Source organism: Hemitrygon akajei, chromosome 26, assembly GCF_048418815.1.
Source record: "Hemitrygon akajei chromosome 26, sHemAka1.3, whole genome shotgun sequence".
Classification (NCBI taxonomy): Eukaryota; Metazoa; Chordata; class Chondrichthyes; order Myliobatiformes; family Dasyatidae; genus Hemitrygon; species Hemitrygon akajei.
This window is the reverse complement of record NC_133149.1, coordinates 40,946,839-40,967,114: the sequence shown is the minus strand read 5'-3', so window position 1 is coordinate 40,967,114 and position 20,276 is coordinate 40,946,839. Positions and strand designations below refer to the sequence as shown.

General features: G+C 42.5%; 1 protein-coding gene across 1 annotated transcript in view; it reads right to left on the bottom strand.

Moving 5' to 3' along the window:
- The window catches only part of bco2b (beta-carotene oxygenase 2b), a 65,778-nt gene that overhangs the window by 40,658 nt on the left and 4,844 nt on the right, over positions 1 to 20,276 (bottom strand). Inside the window, exon 2 of the mRNA XM_073030012.1 lies at positions 5,027 to 5,231. Within this exon, the coding sequence (XP_072886113.1) occupies positions 5,027 to 5,231 (205 nt within the window). The remainder of the gene's footprint in view (positions 1 to 5,026; positions 5,232 to 20,276) is intronic.

The following is a 20,276-nucleotide window of genomic DNA, read 5'->3' as shown; positions in this document are numbered from 1 at the left end:
ACCGTTGAATAAAATATCTATTGACTGACTACAAACCAAATAATTAGAAAGGTCTATGGGTACATACCATCTTTGTTAATCAGCCTTGAATACATCTTTGAGCATGACTGAGAGTGTTTAAGTGGTTAATAGGTAACTGTAAATTCTTCTTAATGTAGGTGGGAGCAGGAGAATCCAGGGGAAGTTGGCAAGTGTGAATAGGTTATAGATTAGAGAGAAATAAGTGAGGTAATGGGATTCGCAGGATTGGTCCGAGAGCCAGTTAGGATTCAACGTGCTTCATGATTTGCTTCTATATCACCAGAAAATGTAAGAGGTATAAGAAAGTTACAGGTCTACTGTGTCTGGTGCTCCCAAAGCAGCCTCATCTACATAAGGACATAAGAAATAGGAGCAGGAGTTGGCCATCTGGCCCATTGAGCCTGCTCTGCCATTCAAGAAGATCATGGCTGATATGACCATGGACTCATCTCCACCTACCTGCCTTACCAGAACTCTTACTATGCAAAAATCTATTCAACCTTGTCTTAAATATATTTACTGAGGTAGCCTCCACTGCTTCATTGGGCATAGAATTCCACAAATTCACCGTTCTCTGAGAAAGGCAGTTTCTCCTCATCTCCGTCCTAAATCTACTCCCCCAAATCTTGAGGCTATGTCTCTTAGTTCTAGTCTCACCCACCAGTGGAAACAACTTTCCTGTCTCTATCTTATCTATCCCTTTCATAATTTTATATATTTCTATAAGACCTCCTCTCATTCTTCTGAATTCTAGCAAGTACAGTCCTAGGTGACTCAATCTCTCTACATTGGTGAGGCCCGTCGTAAATTGAGGGAAAACTTCATTAAGCACCTCCACACCCTCCATCACAAGTCAAGTCAAGTCAAGTCACTTTTATTCTCATTTCGACCATAACTGCTGGTACAGTACATAGTAAAAATGAGACAATGTTTTTCACGACCATGGTGTTACATGACACAGTACAAAAACTAGACTGAACTACGTAAAAAAAAAACAACACAGAGAAAGCTACACTAGACTACAGACCCACACAGGACTGTGTAAAGTGCACAAAAACAGTGCAGGCATTACAATAAATAATAAACAGCCCAGAGTCCAGGCTCTGGGTATTGAGGAGTCTGATAGCTTGGGGGAAGAAACTGTTACATAGTCTGGTCGTGAGAGCCCAAATGCTTCGGAGCTTTTTCCCAGACGGCAGGAGGGAGAAGAGATTGTATGAGGGGTGCATGGGGTCCTTCATAATGCTGTTTCCTTTGCGGATGCAGTGCGTAGTGTAAGTGTCCGTGATTGCGGGAAGAGAGACCCCGATGATCTTCTCAGCTGACCTCACTATCTGCTGCAGTGTCTTGCGATCCGAGATGGTGCAATTTCCGAACCAGGCAGTGATGCAGCTGCTCAGGATGCTCTCAATACAACCCCTGTAGAATGTGATGAGGATGGGGGGTGGGAGATGGACTTTCCTCAGCCTTCGCAGAAAGTAAAGACGCTGCTGGGCTTTCTTTGCTATGGATCTGGTGTTGAGGGACCAGGCGAGATTCTCCGTCAGGAGAACACCAAGAAATTTGGTGCTCTTTACGATCTCTACCGAGCAGCCATCGATGTTCAGCGGGGAGTGGTCGCTCCATGCCCTCCTGAAGTCAACAACCATCTCTTTTGTTTTGTTCACATTCAGAGACAGGTTGTTGGCTCTGCACCAGTCTGTTAGCCGCTGCACCTCCTCTCTGTAAGCTGACTCGTCGTTCTTGCTGATGAGACCCACCACGGTCGTGTCATTGACGAACTTGATGATATGCGGGACTTCCAAGAGGGAAAATGTTTTTAATTTCAATTCCCATCCTGACATGTCAATTCATGGCCTCCTCTTGTGCCACAATGAGGCCACCCTCAGGTTGGAGGAACCTGATGACATGAATATCAATTTCTCCTTCCAGTAAAAAGATTCCACCTGCGAACCCCCTTCCTCTATTCCCCACTCTGACCTTTTACTTCTTCTCACCTGCCTATTACTTTCCCCTGGGTCCCCTCCTCCCTCTCTTTCTGCTATGTTCTGCTCTCCTCTCCTATCAGATTCTTTCCTCTCCAGCCTTTGATCTTTCCCAATCACCTGGCTTCACCTATCACCTTCCAGCTAGCCTCTTTCCCCTCCCCCCCCACCTTTTAATTTGGCATCTTCCCCACCCCATGCCCCCCCCCCCCCCCCAGTCCCAAAGAAGGGTCTCGGCCTGAATCATTGACTATTTATTCATTTCCATAGATGCTCCCTGACCTGCTGAGTTCCTCCAGCATTTTGTGTGTGTTGCTTCGGATTTCCAGCATCTGCAGACTTACATGTGTTTGTGACAGGAAGATATTATCTACTTTTCATATCTACCATACCAGGGAGGCATCTTGCACATCAGAAATTAGTTTAGGTGATGAATGGGAGAACCTTGAAAGCAAGAACTTGTTAAGACATTTTAAAAATTGTTCAATTAAGGCATTCTTCCCATGAATTTCCTTTTCTAATGTCACATAAGTTTACAGAATCGGTGTATCAGTAGCTCTTTTCATAATAAACATGGAACTTATATAGATCACATGACAGTAAAGCAGCAACAGGCCCTTTAAACTACAATGTCTGTGCTGACTATGATGCCAAGTTACACTAACCTCACCAGACAGCCTGCACATGTTCTGTAGCCCTCCATTCCCTGCCTTTTCGGTGTCTGTCTAAATGCCCCTGAAATATTGCTGTCATCTCTGCTTCAAATACTTCCCCTAGCAGCACGTTCTGTGTAAGATTGCCCTGCACATCTCCTTTAAACTTTCTCTGTCTAACCTTAAATCTGTGCCCTTTAGTATTTGCATTTGACCCTGGGACAATGATCTTGACTTTGCCTCTTGTAATTTTATACACTTCTATCAGGTTGCACCTCAGCCTCCAACATTTCAGAAAAAGTAATGCAAGTTTGTCACCCTTCTCCTTATAAGTAATACTTTCTAATCCTGGAGAAAATCTGCAAAAAATATCATGAATTGAACAGGGCATTTTATAGAGTGCAAGTATAGAGTATCATCCTTGATTTAATGATGCTGACTGGTGATGATACAACCTTGTTACTGAAAATAAAGATCTTGCATGCATTAGGAAAGAGCTTTTGATGCATAACCAGAAATCACTTCAACAATAAATTCTATCAACTGTGTGTTTGCAATTTACATTACCTTCCTGGATAGTAGACGATTCAGAGAAAGCAAACATGATCAACCAAGACATATTACAAGAAATATTTAATGTTAAGATTGCTATCTCCACAGTAACATTCTGTGGAATGCTACAGTAGAGTAATGGTTAGCACAATCGCTCTACAGCACCAGAAGGCAGCTCCCAACAATCACCAGTCGGGGTTTGATTCCTACTACCATCTGTAAGGAGTTGTTCATTCTCTTGTGACTGTGTGGGTTTCCTCCGGTGCTCCAAAGATTTACATTTAAGGTTAGTGAGTTGTGGGCAAGCTATGTTGGCGGTGGAAGTGTGATGACACTTGCAGGCTGCCTCCAGCAAAATCCCAATCCTTTTGGTTATTGACACACAAAAAAAACCCTAATGTGTATTTCGATGGTTTGATGTACATGTGACAAATAAACTGATCTTTAATCCAACATTCAGCCTCTCTAATTCAGAATAATCCTAAATGAAATTCCTGCAGGCAATAAATGTTTATTCAAAATGTTCAATGCATTTTTTTCCTCAATGTTTCTTTCACTCACTTTTTCTTGTTCTCAATTATTTATCATTCCAAATCAAATTTGATTAGTTTATCCAGGTCTAGTTTCTCCAACATAAATCTCATTACAACATTAAAATCCTTTATTATTGCAAGGAGTTCAGCTTGTTCAAATTGTTGTGAAGCTGAAGGGGAGGGATACCATTCTAACAAGTTCTGACTAATTAATTCTCCACCTCTTTGATGCATTTGGATAGTTTGGAACAGAATTATTGATTTTATTCTTTGAGAATAGGCATAATATAATGTTAAAACAATACTATATGGTGAATAAAATTAGTATCAAATTTGAAAGTAATTTGTCAATTTTTAATGTGCTTCATGTAAACAAGTTGAAATTGTAGTTAATCACAATGTTTGCTATTAATGTTGCTGTGTTTGTTATTGATACAATATATTCCCAATAAATATTCTGTAGGGAGAACTGCTGTTACTAGGTTGTCTGGCAACTTTAGGAACTGATAGTGAGTTATGCAATAAATTCAAATTCAGATTCAGAACCAGATTTATTTATCACATGTACATCAAAACGTACCGACACACCTAATGTTGTGCTATGTGCAAGTGTTACCACACATTCCGGTGCCAACATAACATGCCCGCAATGTTTTTACACTAATAAATATGGGTGGTTCTTTAAAATTGTTATAGCTGGGGGTGGCAGGGAGACAAGCTCCCACTACCTATTAAATACGCTCAATGGTATGCATCTCAAATAGTCTCTGACAACCAAATCCAGTTCCAGGTCTTCATACGTGGCTTAGCTGCTGAGCCAGGCAGAACTGTTTCTACTGACAGGAGAAGGAGCAAAGACAGCTGCTGGTGCCTTAAAACCAGTCACTTCGGGCAATGGGGCTCATCAGCCATTGTTGGCAGCTCATTTGAGAGAAGGAAAACTCTGATCTCAAACCTCCGCTGTCTTGTGCCTATACCCATTCATGGGGAAAGCTTCGGGATTAAACCCTGAGGGAAAATCCAGAGCTAGAGTCCCTAAGGCAGCCCTTCATTGAGTTCAGCGCTGACTGGCAACTCCTGCGACGCTGCTTGTGCCAAACAGTATCAGTCCTTTGGGTCCATCGGCTGTGTGGAGAGGATGAACCTGCTACACAGGCAACAGCTTGCTCTCCATATCGTACTGCCCTGGCTTGTGTATCATGTAGACAGCTAGGACGCAACATCTATGGTCAACCATGATCCATGGAGGGGCTCAGAAGAATGGGAAAAATGTCACACTTACCTGTCATTTCCAAACTCGTATTTTCCAGGCCCATTTCTCAGCAGACTTCCCTGTAACCATTTTGGGATGTTCCCTTTGGTCTTTGCCACCATGGGTTTTGGAGTTTCCTCAACAGATGTGAACAATGGTGCGATACACTCCAATCCCTTTCTGCTGGAATAGTATATCACTCTCTTCTTTTCAATAGGAATCAGCTGCCTAAATACTAAGAAAATATAGTTTAGAACTTGACCACCATTGTGGTAATACAAAGGCACAGGACACTGATAATTAGTAGCTGATGTCTATTTCACATAAAACACAGCGTAGTAGAGCACAGGAAGAGGGTTTTTCACCTCACAATGTCTGCATCAAACATGGTACCAAATTAAACTAAATCTTTTCTATCTGCTCATGATCCATATTCCTCCATTACCTGCATATTCATGTGCCTACCTAAAAGCATCTTAAACACCACTGCCATAACTGCTTCCATTACTAACACTGGCAGTCCATTCTAGGCACAACCCTTTCATTTCTTCTACCAAAGTGCATGACCAACACAGTATTCCATCTGCCGCTTCTTTGCTCATTCTCCTAATCTGCCTAAGTCCTTCTGTAGCTTCTCTACTTCATCAACACTACCTGCCCCTCCACCTATCTTTGTATCATCCACAAACTTTACCACAAAGCCATCAATTCCATCATTCATTCATTGACCTATAACATAAAACAAATCGGTCCCAATACTGACCCCTGTGGAACACCACTAGTCACCGGTAGCCAACCAGAAAAGGATCCCTTTATTCCCACTCTTTGCCTCCTGCCAATCAGCCAATCTTCTATCCATGCTAGTATCTTTCCTGTAATACCATGGACTCTGAACTTGTTAAGTAGCCTCATGTCCAGCACCTTGTCAAAGGCCTTCTGAAGATCCAAGTATACAACATCCACTGATTTTCCTTTGTCTATCCTCTTTGTTATTTCTTCAAAGAATTTCAATAGATTTGTCAGGCAAGATTCTCCCTTGAGAAAAACCATGCTGACTACGGCCTATTTTATCATGTGCCTTCAAGTACCCTGAAACCACATCCTTAACAATCAACTACAACATCTTCCCAACTACTGAGGTCAGACTAACTGGCCTATAATTTCTTTTCTTCTGCCTCTCTCCCTTCTTGAATAGTGGAGTGATATTTGCATTTTTCCATTCCACCAGAACCATGCGAGAATCAATTGATTCTTGAAAAATCATTACTAACCACAATAATCACAATCCCTTCAGTCATCTCTATCACAACCCTGGGGTGTATACCATTACTCCATGTGACTTACCTACCTTCAGACCTTTCAGTTTCTCAAGAACCTTCTCTCTAGTAATGGCAACTTCACACCCCCTGACACCTGGAACTTCCAGCATACTGTTAGTGTGATCCACAGTGAAGGCTGATGCAAAATACTTATTCAGTTCATCCGTCATTTCCTTGTCCCCCATTACTACCTCTCCAGCACCATTTTCCACTCTCACCTCTCTTCTACACGTTATGTTTCTGAAGAAACTTCTGGTACCCTCTTTAAAATATTATTGACTAGCTTACCTTCATATTCTATCTTTTCCTTTTCAATGTCTGTTTTAGATGCCTTCTCTTGGTTTTTAAAAGCTTCCCAGTCCTCTAATTTCCCACTAATCTTTGCTCTATTATATACCTTCTCTTCGGCTTTTATGTTGGGTTTGACTTCTCTTGTTAGCCAGAAACAGTTGTGTCATCTTGCCTTTAGAATACTTCTTCCTCATCAGGATGTATATATCCTGTGCCTTCCAAATTGCTTCCAGAAATTCCATCCATTGCTGCTCTGCCATCACCCCTGCCAGTATTCTTTTCCTACCATTTTGGCCAGATCCTCTCTCACGTCTCTGTAATCCCCTTTACTCCACTGTAATACTGATACATGTGTCTTTAGCTTCTCCTTCTCAAATTGCAAGGTGAATTCTATCATAAAGTGATCACTAGCCCCTAAGGGTCCTTAAGCTCTCTAATCAATTCTGATTCATTGTACAACGCCCAATCCAGAATAGCTGATCCTCTTGTGGGCTCAACCACGAGCTGCTCTAAAAAGCCATCTCATAGGCATTCTAGAAATTTCCCCTCTTGGGATCCAGAACCAACCAGATTTTCCCAATTTACCTGTATATTGAAATCCCCAATGACTGTTGTAACATTGCCCTTTTGGCATGCATTTTCTATCTCCCATTGTAACTTGTAGACCACATTCTTACTTCTGTTTGGGGGTCTGTATATAATTCCTAATAGGGTCTTTTTACCCTTGCAGTTCCTTTTCTGTAACTCTGCTACAAGTTCATCTACCTTATTCTGCATACTGCATATATTCAAATTTAACCCCTTCTGTCCTGTATTCACCCTTTTTGATTTTGTCTGCCTTTTACATTGCAACTCATCCTGTCCTCACCCTGTCCTAGCCAGCAGTCTCACTGCACACTGCCTCTGTTTGAAAACCAACAACCTCATCTTCAGTACTATCACTCCTGTTCCCATCCCCCTGCCAGATTAGTTTAAACACTCCTGAACAACTCTAGCAAACCTGTGCACAAGGTATTGATCCCTCTCAGCTTCAGGTGTAACCCATCAGGTCTTACCTCCTCCAGAAGAGATCCCAATGATCAATACATCAAAGCTCTGCCCCCTGCACCCATTCCTCAGCCATGCATTCACCTGATAAATCATTCTATTTTTACCCTTACTGGCATATGGCACAGGCAGCAATCCAGAGATTACTACCCTGGTGGTCCTGTTTTCCAGCTTTCTACCAAGCTCCCTAAAATCTCTCTTCAGGTCCTCCTCACCTTGTCTACCTATGTTATCGGTGCCAATATGTACCAAGACTTCTGGCTGCTCACCCTCACCATTTAGAATTCCATGGGCCAGATCCAAGACATCCCTGACCCTGGCACCTATCTTTCGCGCCCACAGAATCTTGTCTCTGTTCCCCTGATTATAGAATCTCCTAATCTCCTATCACCACTGCAGTCCTCTTTACCTCTATTATCTTCGGAGCCACAGCACAAGACTCAGTGGCAGAGACCCAGTCAGTGTGTGCTCCCCCCCCCCCCCCACCAATAGTATCTAAAAGTTATATACTTATTTTTGAAGAGAACGGCCACAGGTGTACTCTGCACTGACTGTGCATTTCCCCTCCTTCCCCTGACAGTCACCCAGTTACCTGCCTCCTGCAATCTTGGGGTCATTATCTCCCTGCAGCTCCTATCTGGCACCTCCTCATTCTCCTGTATGAGGCAAAGGTCATCAAGCTGCTGCTCCAGCTTCTTAATACATTCTCTGAGGAGCTGCAGCTCGGTGCTCCTGGTGCAGTTGTGTTTATTTGGGAGACTGGAGGTCTCCCAGAATTCCCATATCCCGCACACTGCCCCTGGAGCATTCTCACTGCACTACTATGCCCTATCAGATGAGGAATGAAGAATTAAGAACAAAAAGAGAAACTTTACCTCACCCAAGCCTAATTTTGCCAAAGCTACTCCAAACACTGATCCCACTCGCAACAATGGCTGCTCCAAGAATGGCCACTCCGCTTGCACTTGCATTTTTTTTTGTTCACCCTTTCTAATGAATCCCCCTCGGTGACTAGTCACTGTCCAAGTCTGAAAAACTGCCGCGAAGTTCTGCCTTTTTAATCTTGAGTGCAGACCTGTTTGATAAGGTAGCTCTCTTCACGTACTCTCATACAGTAATTGGTTGCAGTCCAACTCCTTATAACTCATACCCTTTGATCCAGGCAGCATCCTGATAAACCTCCTCTGTATCATCTTCAAAGCCACTACATCTTTCCTGTAAAGGGGTGACCAGAACTGTGGCCTAACCAAAGTTTTATAGGCTCATAAACTAATCCTACCTCCTCTCCAGATACTATCACTCACCAACACATTGGGGAAAATTAACAGTGGGCAATGAACCTACTAATCTGCATATTGTTGGCATATGGGAGGAAACCCATGCAGTCACAGGGAGAACAGGCAAATTCCACACAGACAGCACTTGCGGTCAGGGTGGAACTAGATTATTGGAGGTGTGAGACAACAGTCCAGTAGGTTGTGTTACTGTGCAGTATGACTTCCTGACTCTTATACTTAAGCCATAGCCAATGAAAACAAGCACACCATTCATCTCCTTTACTACACTATCTATTTGTGGAGCCACTTTTAAGGAGCTTTGGATTTGGACCCAATATTCCTCTGTACATCTGTTAAGAGTCCTGTTATCAACCGTATAGCTTTACACAGTAACACAACCTATTGGACTGTTGTCTCACACCTCCAGTAATCTAGTTCCATCCTGACCGCAAGTGCTGTCTGTGTGGAATTTGCCTGTTCTCCCTGTGACTGCATCTCACATTTTCCTGCTTAAAACTCCATCGACCATTTATCCACATATTATTAACTGATCAACATCCTTTTGTATTCATTGACAACCTTTATAAAATTCATTGTAAGATACAGATTTTTAAAAGTTAGAGTAGGATTTATTTACACAGTCCAGTGTTTTTTTTCATATTGAAAACTCTGGGTCCTTAAACACAAAGATTAAAAAAAAGAAATTTGAAATACCTAAGAGACAGACAAACTTATTAATATATTTTGATAATTTAAACTTGATTATTTGAACCATTAAGATATTGTTAAACACTTAGTACATTGGTATGGAAATGGCAGTGACTATCAGCCTCTAAGCAGGAATACCAGTACCTTTTCATGCATAAGACCATAAGACATAGGAGCAGAGCAGAATTAGGTCATTTGTCCCTTCGAGTATGCTCTGCCATTCAATCACGACTGATCCTTTTTTCCCCCTCTTAACCCCACTCCCTGGCCTTTCCGCATAACCTTTGATGCCATGGCCAATCAAGAACTTATCAAGCTCCGCCTTAAATACACCCAACGACCTGGACTCCACAGCTGCCTGTGGTAACAAATTCCACAAATTTACCACCCTCTGGCTAAAGAAATTTCTCCGCATCTCTGTTTTAAATGGGTGCTCCTCTATCCTGAGGTTGTGTCCTCTTGTCCCAGACTCCCCCACCATGAGAAACATCCCTTCCACATCTACTCTGTCTAGTCCTTTCAGCAGTTGAAAGGTTTCAATGAGATCTAATTCAATCCTTCTAAATTACAGTGAGTACAGGCCCAGAACCATCAAACATTCCTCATATGGTAACCCTTTCATTCCTGGAATCATCCTTGTGAAACTCCCCTGAACCCTCTCCAAAGCCAGCACACCTTTTCTGAGGTAAGGAGCCAAAACCTGTTCACAATACTCAAGGTGAGGCCTCACCGGTGCCTTATAAAGCCTCAGCATCACATCCCTGCTCTTATATTCAAGATCTCTTGAAATAAATGCTAGCATTGCATTTGTCTTCCTCACCACCGACTTAACCTGCAAATTAACCTTTAGGATGCTCTGCACAAGGACTTCCAAGTCTCTTTGCCTCTCAGATTTTTGTATTTTCTTCTTATTTAGAAAATAGTCTGCACATTTATTTCTACCACCAAAGTGCATGACCATGCATTTTCCAGCATTGTATTTCATTTGCCACTTCCTTGCCCATTCTCCTAATCTATCCAATTCCTTCTGCAGCCTATCTATTTCCTCAACACTACCTGCCCCTCCACTAATCTTCATATCATCTGCAAACTTGGCAACAAAGCCATTTATTCCATCATCTAAATTATTGATATACAGCACAAAAAGAAGCAGTTCCAACACCAACCCCAGGGGAACACCAGTAGTCACCGGCAGCCACCCAGAAAAGGTTTCTTTATTTCCACTCACTGCCTTCTACCAATCAACCAATACTCATCCATGCTGGTAACTGTAATACCATGAGCTTTTAACTTGGTAACCAGCCTCACGTGTGGCACCTTGTCAAAGGCCTTCTGAAAAATCCAAATATACAATGTCCACTGCATTCCCTTTATCTGTCTTACTTGTATTCTCCTCAAAGAATTCCAATATGTTCGCCAGGCAAGATTTTCCCTTAAGGAAACCATGCTGAGTTTGTCCTATCTTGTCCTGTGTCACCAAGTACTCCATAACCTCATCCTTAGCAATTGACTCCAATATCTTCCCAACCACTGATGTTAGGCTAACCAGTCTATAATTTCCTTTCTGCTGCCTCCTTCCTTTCTTTAAGAGTGGAGTGACATTTGCAATTTTCCAGTCCTCTGGAACCATGCCAGAGTCCAATAATTCTTTAAAGATCATTACTAATGCCTCCACAATCTCTACCACTACCTCTTTCAGAACCCTAAGGTGCAGTTCATCTGGTCCAGGTGACTTATGTACCTTTAGATCTTTCAGCTTTTTGAGCACTTTCCCTCTTGTAATAGTAACTGCACTCACTTCTCTTTCCTCACACCCTTCAACACCTGGCACACTGCTAGTGTCTTCCACAGTGAAGACTGCTGCCATATACTCATTTAGTTTATCTGCCATCTCCTTGACCCCATTATTATTTCTCCGGCCTCAATTTCTAGTGGTCCTATATCCATCTCATCTCTTTTTTACTTTTTATATACTTGAAAAAGCTTTTTCAATCCACCTTGATATTGTTTGTTAGCTTGCATTCATATTTCATCTTTTCCCTCCTATTGACTCTTTCAGATGCAGGCATGAGAGATGTAGTTGCATTACATATAATTCTCCAGGAAGAACAAATTATTGAATGAATAAACTCTTCTCCAGCTTCCAGCCAGGTATAGATATCAATTTTAACCGATGTTTTGAGAACAAACTCTGCCATCTTCATCAGGGTTGATGCCTGTCTGTAGCTGTAATTATGTCTCCCACCCACATTCAAGATCTCCCTCTAGTGGAAACAGCTCACCATCTACCCTGCTATGATCCCTCAGAACCCCTTATCTTCTTTGATAAGATCACACCCTCATTCTGCTAAACACCAACAAAACATACAGTATATCTAATTTTTGCAGCGGTTACTAAGGAAGGTATATTGCAATTGTATTGGGTTTTGGTGTGATTACACCCGAAGCATTGTGTACAGCTTTGGTCTCCTTACCTAGGAAAGGATGTACCTGCCATGAAGTTCACCAAAGATTTCCTAGCGACAACCCTCTCATCCCAGAATTAGCCCAGCACATTTCTTTCGAAAAGCCTCCAATGCCAGTATATCCTTTCTTTAAATAAGGGGACCAGGACACTGCACAGCACTCCAGGTTGAGCCTCACCAGTACCCTGTGCAACTGTAACAATGCTTCTCTATTTCTAAACTCCAGCTGTCTTGTGAAAAGGACAATGTGCCATTTGCTTTGGGAAATACTTGCTGCACATATCTGCTAATGTATAATTTATGCACATACATACAGGTCTTTCAGTACTTTGCTGAATTGTGATCTTTCTCCATTTAGATAATATTTTGTAATCAGCAATAGCTTGATATTTAGCCTCGAAGTGTGCGCAAATGCAAAAAGACTGCGTAGAGTCCACGAGCAGAACTCAGGTATGCATCACTGCTGGAGATCAGGTTGCACCTCAGTGTTTGGTTGTAGCTAGGCACCAGGAATACAATCAGGTTAGGCTTTATAACAAGAGAGTTTGATCACAGGATTAAGGAAGACTTATCGCAATTGTATAGGGCTTTGGTGTGGCTACACCTGAAGCATTGTGTGCAACTTTGGTCTCCTTGCCTAGGAAAGGATGTACTTGCCATGAGGTTCATCAAAAATTTCCTAGACTGGAGACAGCGATGGTGCATTGGAAGTGCGAGAAGAAATTGAGTCAACAGGCACTGTATTCTCTAGAGGTTAGATGAATGAGATTATTTCTGAGCAAAACTTACAAAATTTTGCTGGACATGCTAGATACAGAGAGGATATATCCCCCACTGAGGAAACTAGGTTAAGTGATAGTCCACTGAGCACCAAGATAGAAAATGTTTTCACTGATAAATTGCAAAACTTTGGAACTATCTTAATTTAGAGGGCTCTGGAGACTCAGTTATGGCATTCACTCAAGATAGAATCAATAGATTTTTGGATCGTCAAGGAGTTAGTGGATATAGGATAACCCTGGAAAATGGCACTGAGGTAGAAAGTCAGTCATAATCATGACAAATGGCCAAGTAGGCACAGAGGGCTGGATGGTCCCCTCTTGTTCCTGATACTAATGTTCTTGGGCATGTAGCCAAAGTTATGAACCCAAACGCCATTAGTGTGTAGCCGGAACTGAGGCCGGATTGTAGTCAAGACTACGGGCAAGAAGGGGACAAGAAGCCAGGGAGGAAGCAATGGGGGAAGGGTATCGTTCTCAAGGAATTGACAACATCTGTAAACAGCAGCAGGAGTGCATCGCCTCTCAAATTACTTCCCTACAGATTAGGTCAGGCAGTGTACTAAAACTTATTACTTTTGTCTAGCAAAATCTTTGACTGTATTAATGGTTGCCTCAGGTTCCCACACTTGAGTAATATTTTGAAATAACTAAAAATAAATTACTTTCTCACACAAACTAAACTGTTCACAGAAAATTTTAAGTTTGCAATATTGCAGATAATTTTTAGCTGATACTTTAACCTAACTTGTGCAAAGTCATTTTTCTGCATTTTTCTGTTTCCATTAAGAGTCAAAACTTTGAAAGGTCTTTATATTGTGTATGAAAGAGAAACTGTATTATTGATTAAACAATCCAACCCATTGCAACCCAATCCTACCCAAACTTAAAACACTTAAAGCCTACAAGAGGAGAGGCTATACTTGATTTGGTATTGGGAAATGAACCTGGTCGGGTGTCAAATCTCTCAGTGGGAGAGCATTTTGGAGATAGTGATCATAATTCTGTCACCTTTACAATAGCATTGGAGAGAGATAGGAACAGACAAGTTAGAAAAGCGTTTAATTGGAGTAAGGGGAATTATGAAGCTATCAGGCAGGAAATTGGAGGCTTAAAATGGAAACAGATGTTCTCAGGGAAAAGTACGTAAGAAATGTGGCAAATATTCAGGGGATATTTGTGTGGAGTTCTGTACAGGTACGTTCCAATGAGACAGGGAAGTTATGGTAGGTTACAGGAACCGTGGTGTACAAAGGCTGTAATATATCCAGTCAAGAAGAAAAGAAAAGCTTACAAAAGGTTCAGAGAGCTGGGTAATGTTAGAGATCTAGAAGATTATAAGGCTAATAGGAAGGATCTTAAGAAGGAAGTTAGGAGAACCAGAAGGGGCCATGAGAAGGCCTTGGCGGGCAGGATTAAGGAAAACCCCAAGGCATTCTACAAGTATGTGAAGAGCAAAAGGATAAGACATGAGAGAATAGGATCTATCAAATGTGACAGTGGAAAAGTGTGTATGGAACCGGAGGAAATAGCAGAGATACTTAATGAATACTTTACTTCAGTATTCTCTATGGAAAAGAATCTTGGTGATTGTAATGATGACTTTCAGCAGACTGAAAAGCTTGAGCATGTAGATATTAAGAAAGAGGATGTGCTTGTTATGGTCCGGTCCGTAGCCCGCACTCCGGGTCTTGATCCGGTCCGCGGATTCCAGACTCCGGGTCTTGTAGCTGTCCCTCCTTTCGCCCTTGAGCCCAATTAGTCACACCTGTGGATCATCGTGGCTTGTTGGGGCTCAAGGAGGCGCACCTGATGCCCATCAGCTGGCAGTGTATATAGGGGGGAGGAGGAGGAGGGATAGGGATAGGGATAGGGATAGGGATAGGGATAGGGATAGGGATAGGGATAGGGATAGGGATAGGGATAGGGATAGGGATAGGGATAGGGATAGGGATAGGGATAGGGATAGGGATAGGGATAGGGATAGGGATAGGGATAGGGATAGGGATAGGGATAGGGATAGGGAGATCCTCTGGCTTGGAGTAACCTGGTTAAAGATGAGTTCTTTGAGTAAGTCTGGCAGTCACCCTGGACCTAGTTCCCTTCCTATCCCTTGCCTCTGTTGGGCAAGCCTGGCTGGACTGCAGTTGCCCGGTGGGGGACTCTGCCTCTTTCCATCCCTTGTTATCAATGGGTTGTGCCCTGCAACCTACCCAGGTGCCCTGTGACCTGCTCAGGCCCCTGTGTTCCTGCCTGAGAGGTTGGGCCCTGCCTAGGAGTTGTGCGGCCTGCCCAGTGAACTCTGGGATCCTGCCTTGCTTGAACTCTGGGATCCTCCTTGCCTGAACTCTAAGACTCTCCTGGAACCCTGGAATCACTTTGAATGTCATGTCCCTCATGCACACCATGGTCAACAGATCTTGTCTATTGTTTAGTTGTTCCCGTCCTGCCCCTAGTACTTCAGTGCCTGCGTCCTGCACTTGTGTCCAGCCTCCTGTCCCCTTATGACAGCACTGGAGCTTTTGGAAAGCATCAAGTTGGATAAGTTGCTGGGACTGGACAAAATGTACCCCAGGCTACTGTGGGAGGCAAAGGAGGAGATTGCTGAGCATCTGGCAATGATCTTTACATCATCAATGGGGATGGGAGAGGTTCTGGAGGATTGGAGGGTTGTGAATGTTGTTCCTTTATTCAAGAAAGGGAGTGGAGATAGCTCAGGAAATTATAGACCATTGAGTCTTACCTCAGTGGTTGGTGATGGAGATGAAGTTGATGGAGAAGATCCTGAGAAGCAGGATTTATGAACACTTGGAGAGGTATAATATGATTAGGAGTAGTCAACATGGCTTTGTCAAGTGCAGTTTGTGCCTTATGAGCCTGATTGAATTTTTTGAGGATGTGACTAAACACATCGATGAAGGAAGAGTAGTAGATGTAGTGTATATGGATTTCAGCAAGGCATTTGATAAGGTACCCCATGCAAGGCTTATTGAGAAAGTAAAGAAGCATGGGATCCAAGGGGACATTGCTTTGTGGATCCAGAACTGGCTTGCCCACAGAAGGCAAAGAGTGGTTGTAGACGGGTCATATTCTGCATGGAGGTCGGTCACCAGTGGGGTGCCTCAGGGATCTGTTCTGGGACCCTTGCTCTTTGTGATTTTTATAAATGACTGGGATGAGGAAGTAGAGGGATGGGTTAGTAAGTTTACTGATGACACAAAGGTTGGAGATGTTGTGGATAGTGTGGAGGGCTGTCAGAGGTTACAGCGGGACACTGATAGGATGCAAAACTGGGCTGAGAAGTGGCAAATAGAGTTCAACCCAGATAAGTGTGAAGTGATTCATTTTGGTAGGTCAAATATGATGGCAGAATATAGTATTAATGGTAAGACTCTTGGCCGTGTGGAGGATCATCTTGGGGTCCGAGTCCATAAGACACTCAAAGCAGCTGCGCAGGTTGACTCTGTAGTTAAGAAGGCATATGGTGTATTGGCCTTCATCAATCGTGGAATTGAATTTAGGAGCCGAGAGGTAATGTTGCAGCTATATAGGACCCTGGTCAGACCCCACTTGGAGTACTGTGCTCAGTTCTGGTTGCCTCACTACAGGAAGGATGTGGAAGCCATAGAAAAGGTGCAGAGGAGATTTACAAGGATGTTGCCTAGATTGGGGAGCATCTCCTTGGAGCGACGGAGGATGAAAAGTGACCTGATAGAGCTGTATAAGATGATGAGAGGCATTGATCGTGTGGATAGTCAGAGACTTTTTCCCAGGGCTGAAATGGTTGCCACAAGAGGACACAGGTTTAAAGTGCTGGGGAGTAGGTACAGAGGAGATGTCGGGGTAAGTTTTTTACTCAGAGTGGTGACTGCATGGAATGAGCTGTCAGCAACAGTGGTGGAGGCAGATATGATAGGGTCTTTTAAGAGACTTTTAGGTAGGTACATGGAGCTTAGTAAAATAGAGGGCTATAGGTAAGCCTGGTCATTTCTAAGGTAGGGACATGTTTGGCACAACTTTGTGGGCCGAAGGGCCTGTATTGTGCTGTAGGTTTTCTATGTTTCTACTTTGTATCTGGACAATCGGGAGATGGAATAATACCTGTGTCACTTCAACACACTAGAGTCTCAAAGTTCACTTTTTTTCTACATATGCACAAAAAGCACAAGCTAATTTTAAATTCTGAGATCAACATTATTCTGCAGGAAAATGGCAGATTAGAAATCGCTCATTTTCCTGCAGGAGCACCCATGCTCCACTCGAGGGCGCTCCAAACACAGTAAACATATTCAAACTGCCCGGAATAATCTTTGCTGCATAAAAATCACCTGACCCTGCCTTCACCCCTATCAGACCCAGCTCCATCACAAGAAGGAAAGTGCCTGGCACAATGATCAATATGTACAAATTTAGAAGAACTGAGACATACCTACTTTTCATTACTATCATCGAGGAGGAGATACGGGAGCCTGAAGACCCACACTCAATGATTCAGAAACAGCCTCTTCCCCTCCACCATCAGCTTTCTCAACAGTCTATGAATGCTACTTTGTTATTAATTTTTTCCACTATTTATTTATTTTTCTGATTTATAGATTTTTATGTCCTTGCGTAGCCCAAAGCCTCATCGTTACTGAAGCAGTTCATACTTTAATTTTTTTTATGTGCAAAGGAGAAAGGTCTACACCTTACCACCAGCTATAGGATAGGATGTAGACCTTTCCCTCATCAAAGGCAGTCAAGGCTTGAATGGGGAATGTTTGGATCTGAGGATCAGAGGCAGGTGCTGGAGATAAGTCTCCAAAGGAAATGAGAGAGACAGAGTAAAAAAAGAAATGGAGCTTTGAGGTATTAGAGGAGTAGCATCATCAGTGTGGTATGGGAAATGTCACTTGATATGTGTCTGGCACAGAAATTGTCAAACACTTTTCCAGAGTGAAGCAAATGAACTAGAAGTGGTTGCTATGATACTTTACTCTGTGTTAAGATGAACTAAACAACATTTATGATTGAAATCTCAGATGACATCAGGTAATTATTGCCATCGGGACAAAAGTACATTTTGTGGTAAATCTGGCGACCATTTGTTCATTTCTTCCTTGACAACAATCTTCAGAATCAGAATCAGGTTTATTATCATCGGCATGTGGCGTGAAATTTGTTAACTTAGCAGCAGCAGTTCAATGTAATACATAATATAGAAGAAGAAAATAAAATAATACAGAAATAAGTAAATCAATTACTGTAAACATATATTGAATAAATTAAAAATTGTGCAAAAAACTGAGTGTGTGCCTTTAGGCTTCTGTACCTCCTACCTGATGGTAACAGTGAGAAAAGGGCATGCCCTGGGTGCTGGAGGTCCTTAATACTGGATGCTGCCTTTCTGAGATACTGCTCCCTGAAGGTGTCCTGGGTACTTTGTAGGCTAGTACCCAAGTTGGAGCTAACTAAATTTATGAACCTCTGCAGCTTCGTTTAGTCCTGTGCAGTAGCCCACCACCCGCCCCCCCCCCCCCATACCAGTCAGTGATACAGCCTGTCAGAATGCTCTCCATGGTACATCCATAGAAGTTTTTGAGTGTTTTTGTTGACATACCAAATCTCTTCAAATTCCAAATGAAGTATGTCTACAAGAAGGGTCAGAGCCGTCTCTATTTCCTGAGGAGACTGAGGTCCTTTAACATCTGCCGGACGATGCTGAGGATGTTCTATGAGGCTGTGGTGGCCAGTGCTATCATGTTTGCTGTTGTGTGCTGGGACAGCAGGCTGAGGGTAGCAGACACCAACACAATCAACAAACTCATTCGTAAGGCCAGTGATGTTGTGGGGATGGAACTGGACTCTCTGACGGTGGTGTCTGAAAAGAGGATGCTGTCCAAGTTGCATGCCATCTTGGACAATGACTCCCATCCACTCCATAATGTACTGGTTAGGCACAGGAGTACATTCAGCCAGAGACTCATTCCACCGAGATGTAACACTGAGCGTCATAGGAAGTCATTCCTATCTGTGGCCATCAAACTTTACAACTCCTCCCTCGGACTGTCAGACACCCTGAGCCAATAGGCTGGTCCTGGACTTATTTCCACTTGGCATGATTAACTTATTATTATTTAATTACTTATGGTTTTATATTGCTCTATTTCTACACTATTCTTGGTTGGCGTGGCTGTAACGAAACCCAATTTCCCTCGGGATCAATAAAGTATGTCTGTCTGTCTGTTACAGATGACATAAGTTGTTTGAGGAATAAATAGATTATTAATTCAGTGCAACAATACACTTCCACCCTGCACTTCTAATAATATTTTTGCATTTAGTCCAGTTAATACTTTAGCTCATGGTAAGGCATTCTAGAATAGCAGGACTATTAAATATTAAAACATATTGGCCAGAGTATTTTTGGAGATGATCATTGCCATTGTAACTTCTAGTGGTGGAAATGCTACTTTCTACTTATCAGCTCAAGACAATCTTCTGCTGGAAGTGGACACAGATCTCATCATTATTAGAGGAGCTGCCAATGGAACTGAGTTTGAGAAAGCACTTAACTTCTGATGAAGGAATGTCACTAAAACAGCTTGAGTTGATTAAGCCTTATTCACTTCACTATAAAATTCCCACAGGGATCACTGAGGACTGAGATGATTCTCCTTCAAACAAATATAACTATCTTGCTTTCTGTTAGCTATCTTTATTTCCCCACATTGCACTGAAGCCTTATGCAACAAACATTTTCCAAAAGTATGTAGTCATAGAACACTAACAAACAGAAAAAGGCCCTTTGGCCCATCTATTTCATGCTGAACTGTTATCCCATCTAGTCCCATCAACCCTCATCTGCACCATAGCCTTACTCATAGCCCACTCATCCACATACCTATCTAAACCTCTCTTAAATGCAGTATTGCAATTCAATCTGCATCCATCACTTCGCTGGCAGCTTGTTCCACACTTGCACCACCCTCTGAGTGAAGAAGTCCCCTATCATGTTTCTCTTAAATATTTCACCTTTCACCCTTAATCAATGACCTCTAGTTGTAGTCACACCCAACCTCAGTGGAAAAAGCCTGCTTGCATTTACCCAATCTATACCCCTCAGAATTTTATATACCTCTATCAAATCTCCCTTCTTACACTCTTGGGAATAAACTCCTAACCTATTCAACCTTTCCCTGTAACTCAGGTCCTCAAGTCCCAGCAATATTTTTGTAAAACTTCTCTGTACTCTTTCAATCTTATTGACACCTTTCCTGTGGGAATTGCACACAGTACTACAAACTTGGTCTCACCAACATCTTCAAAATAATATCCCATCTCCTGTAGTCAATACTCTAATTTATGAAGGTCAATGTGCAAAAAGCTCTCTATACGACCTTACCTACCTGTGT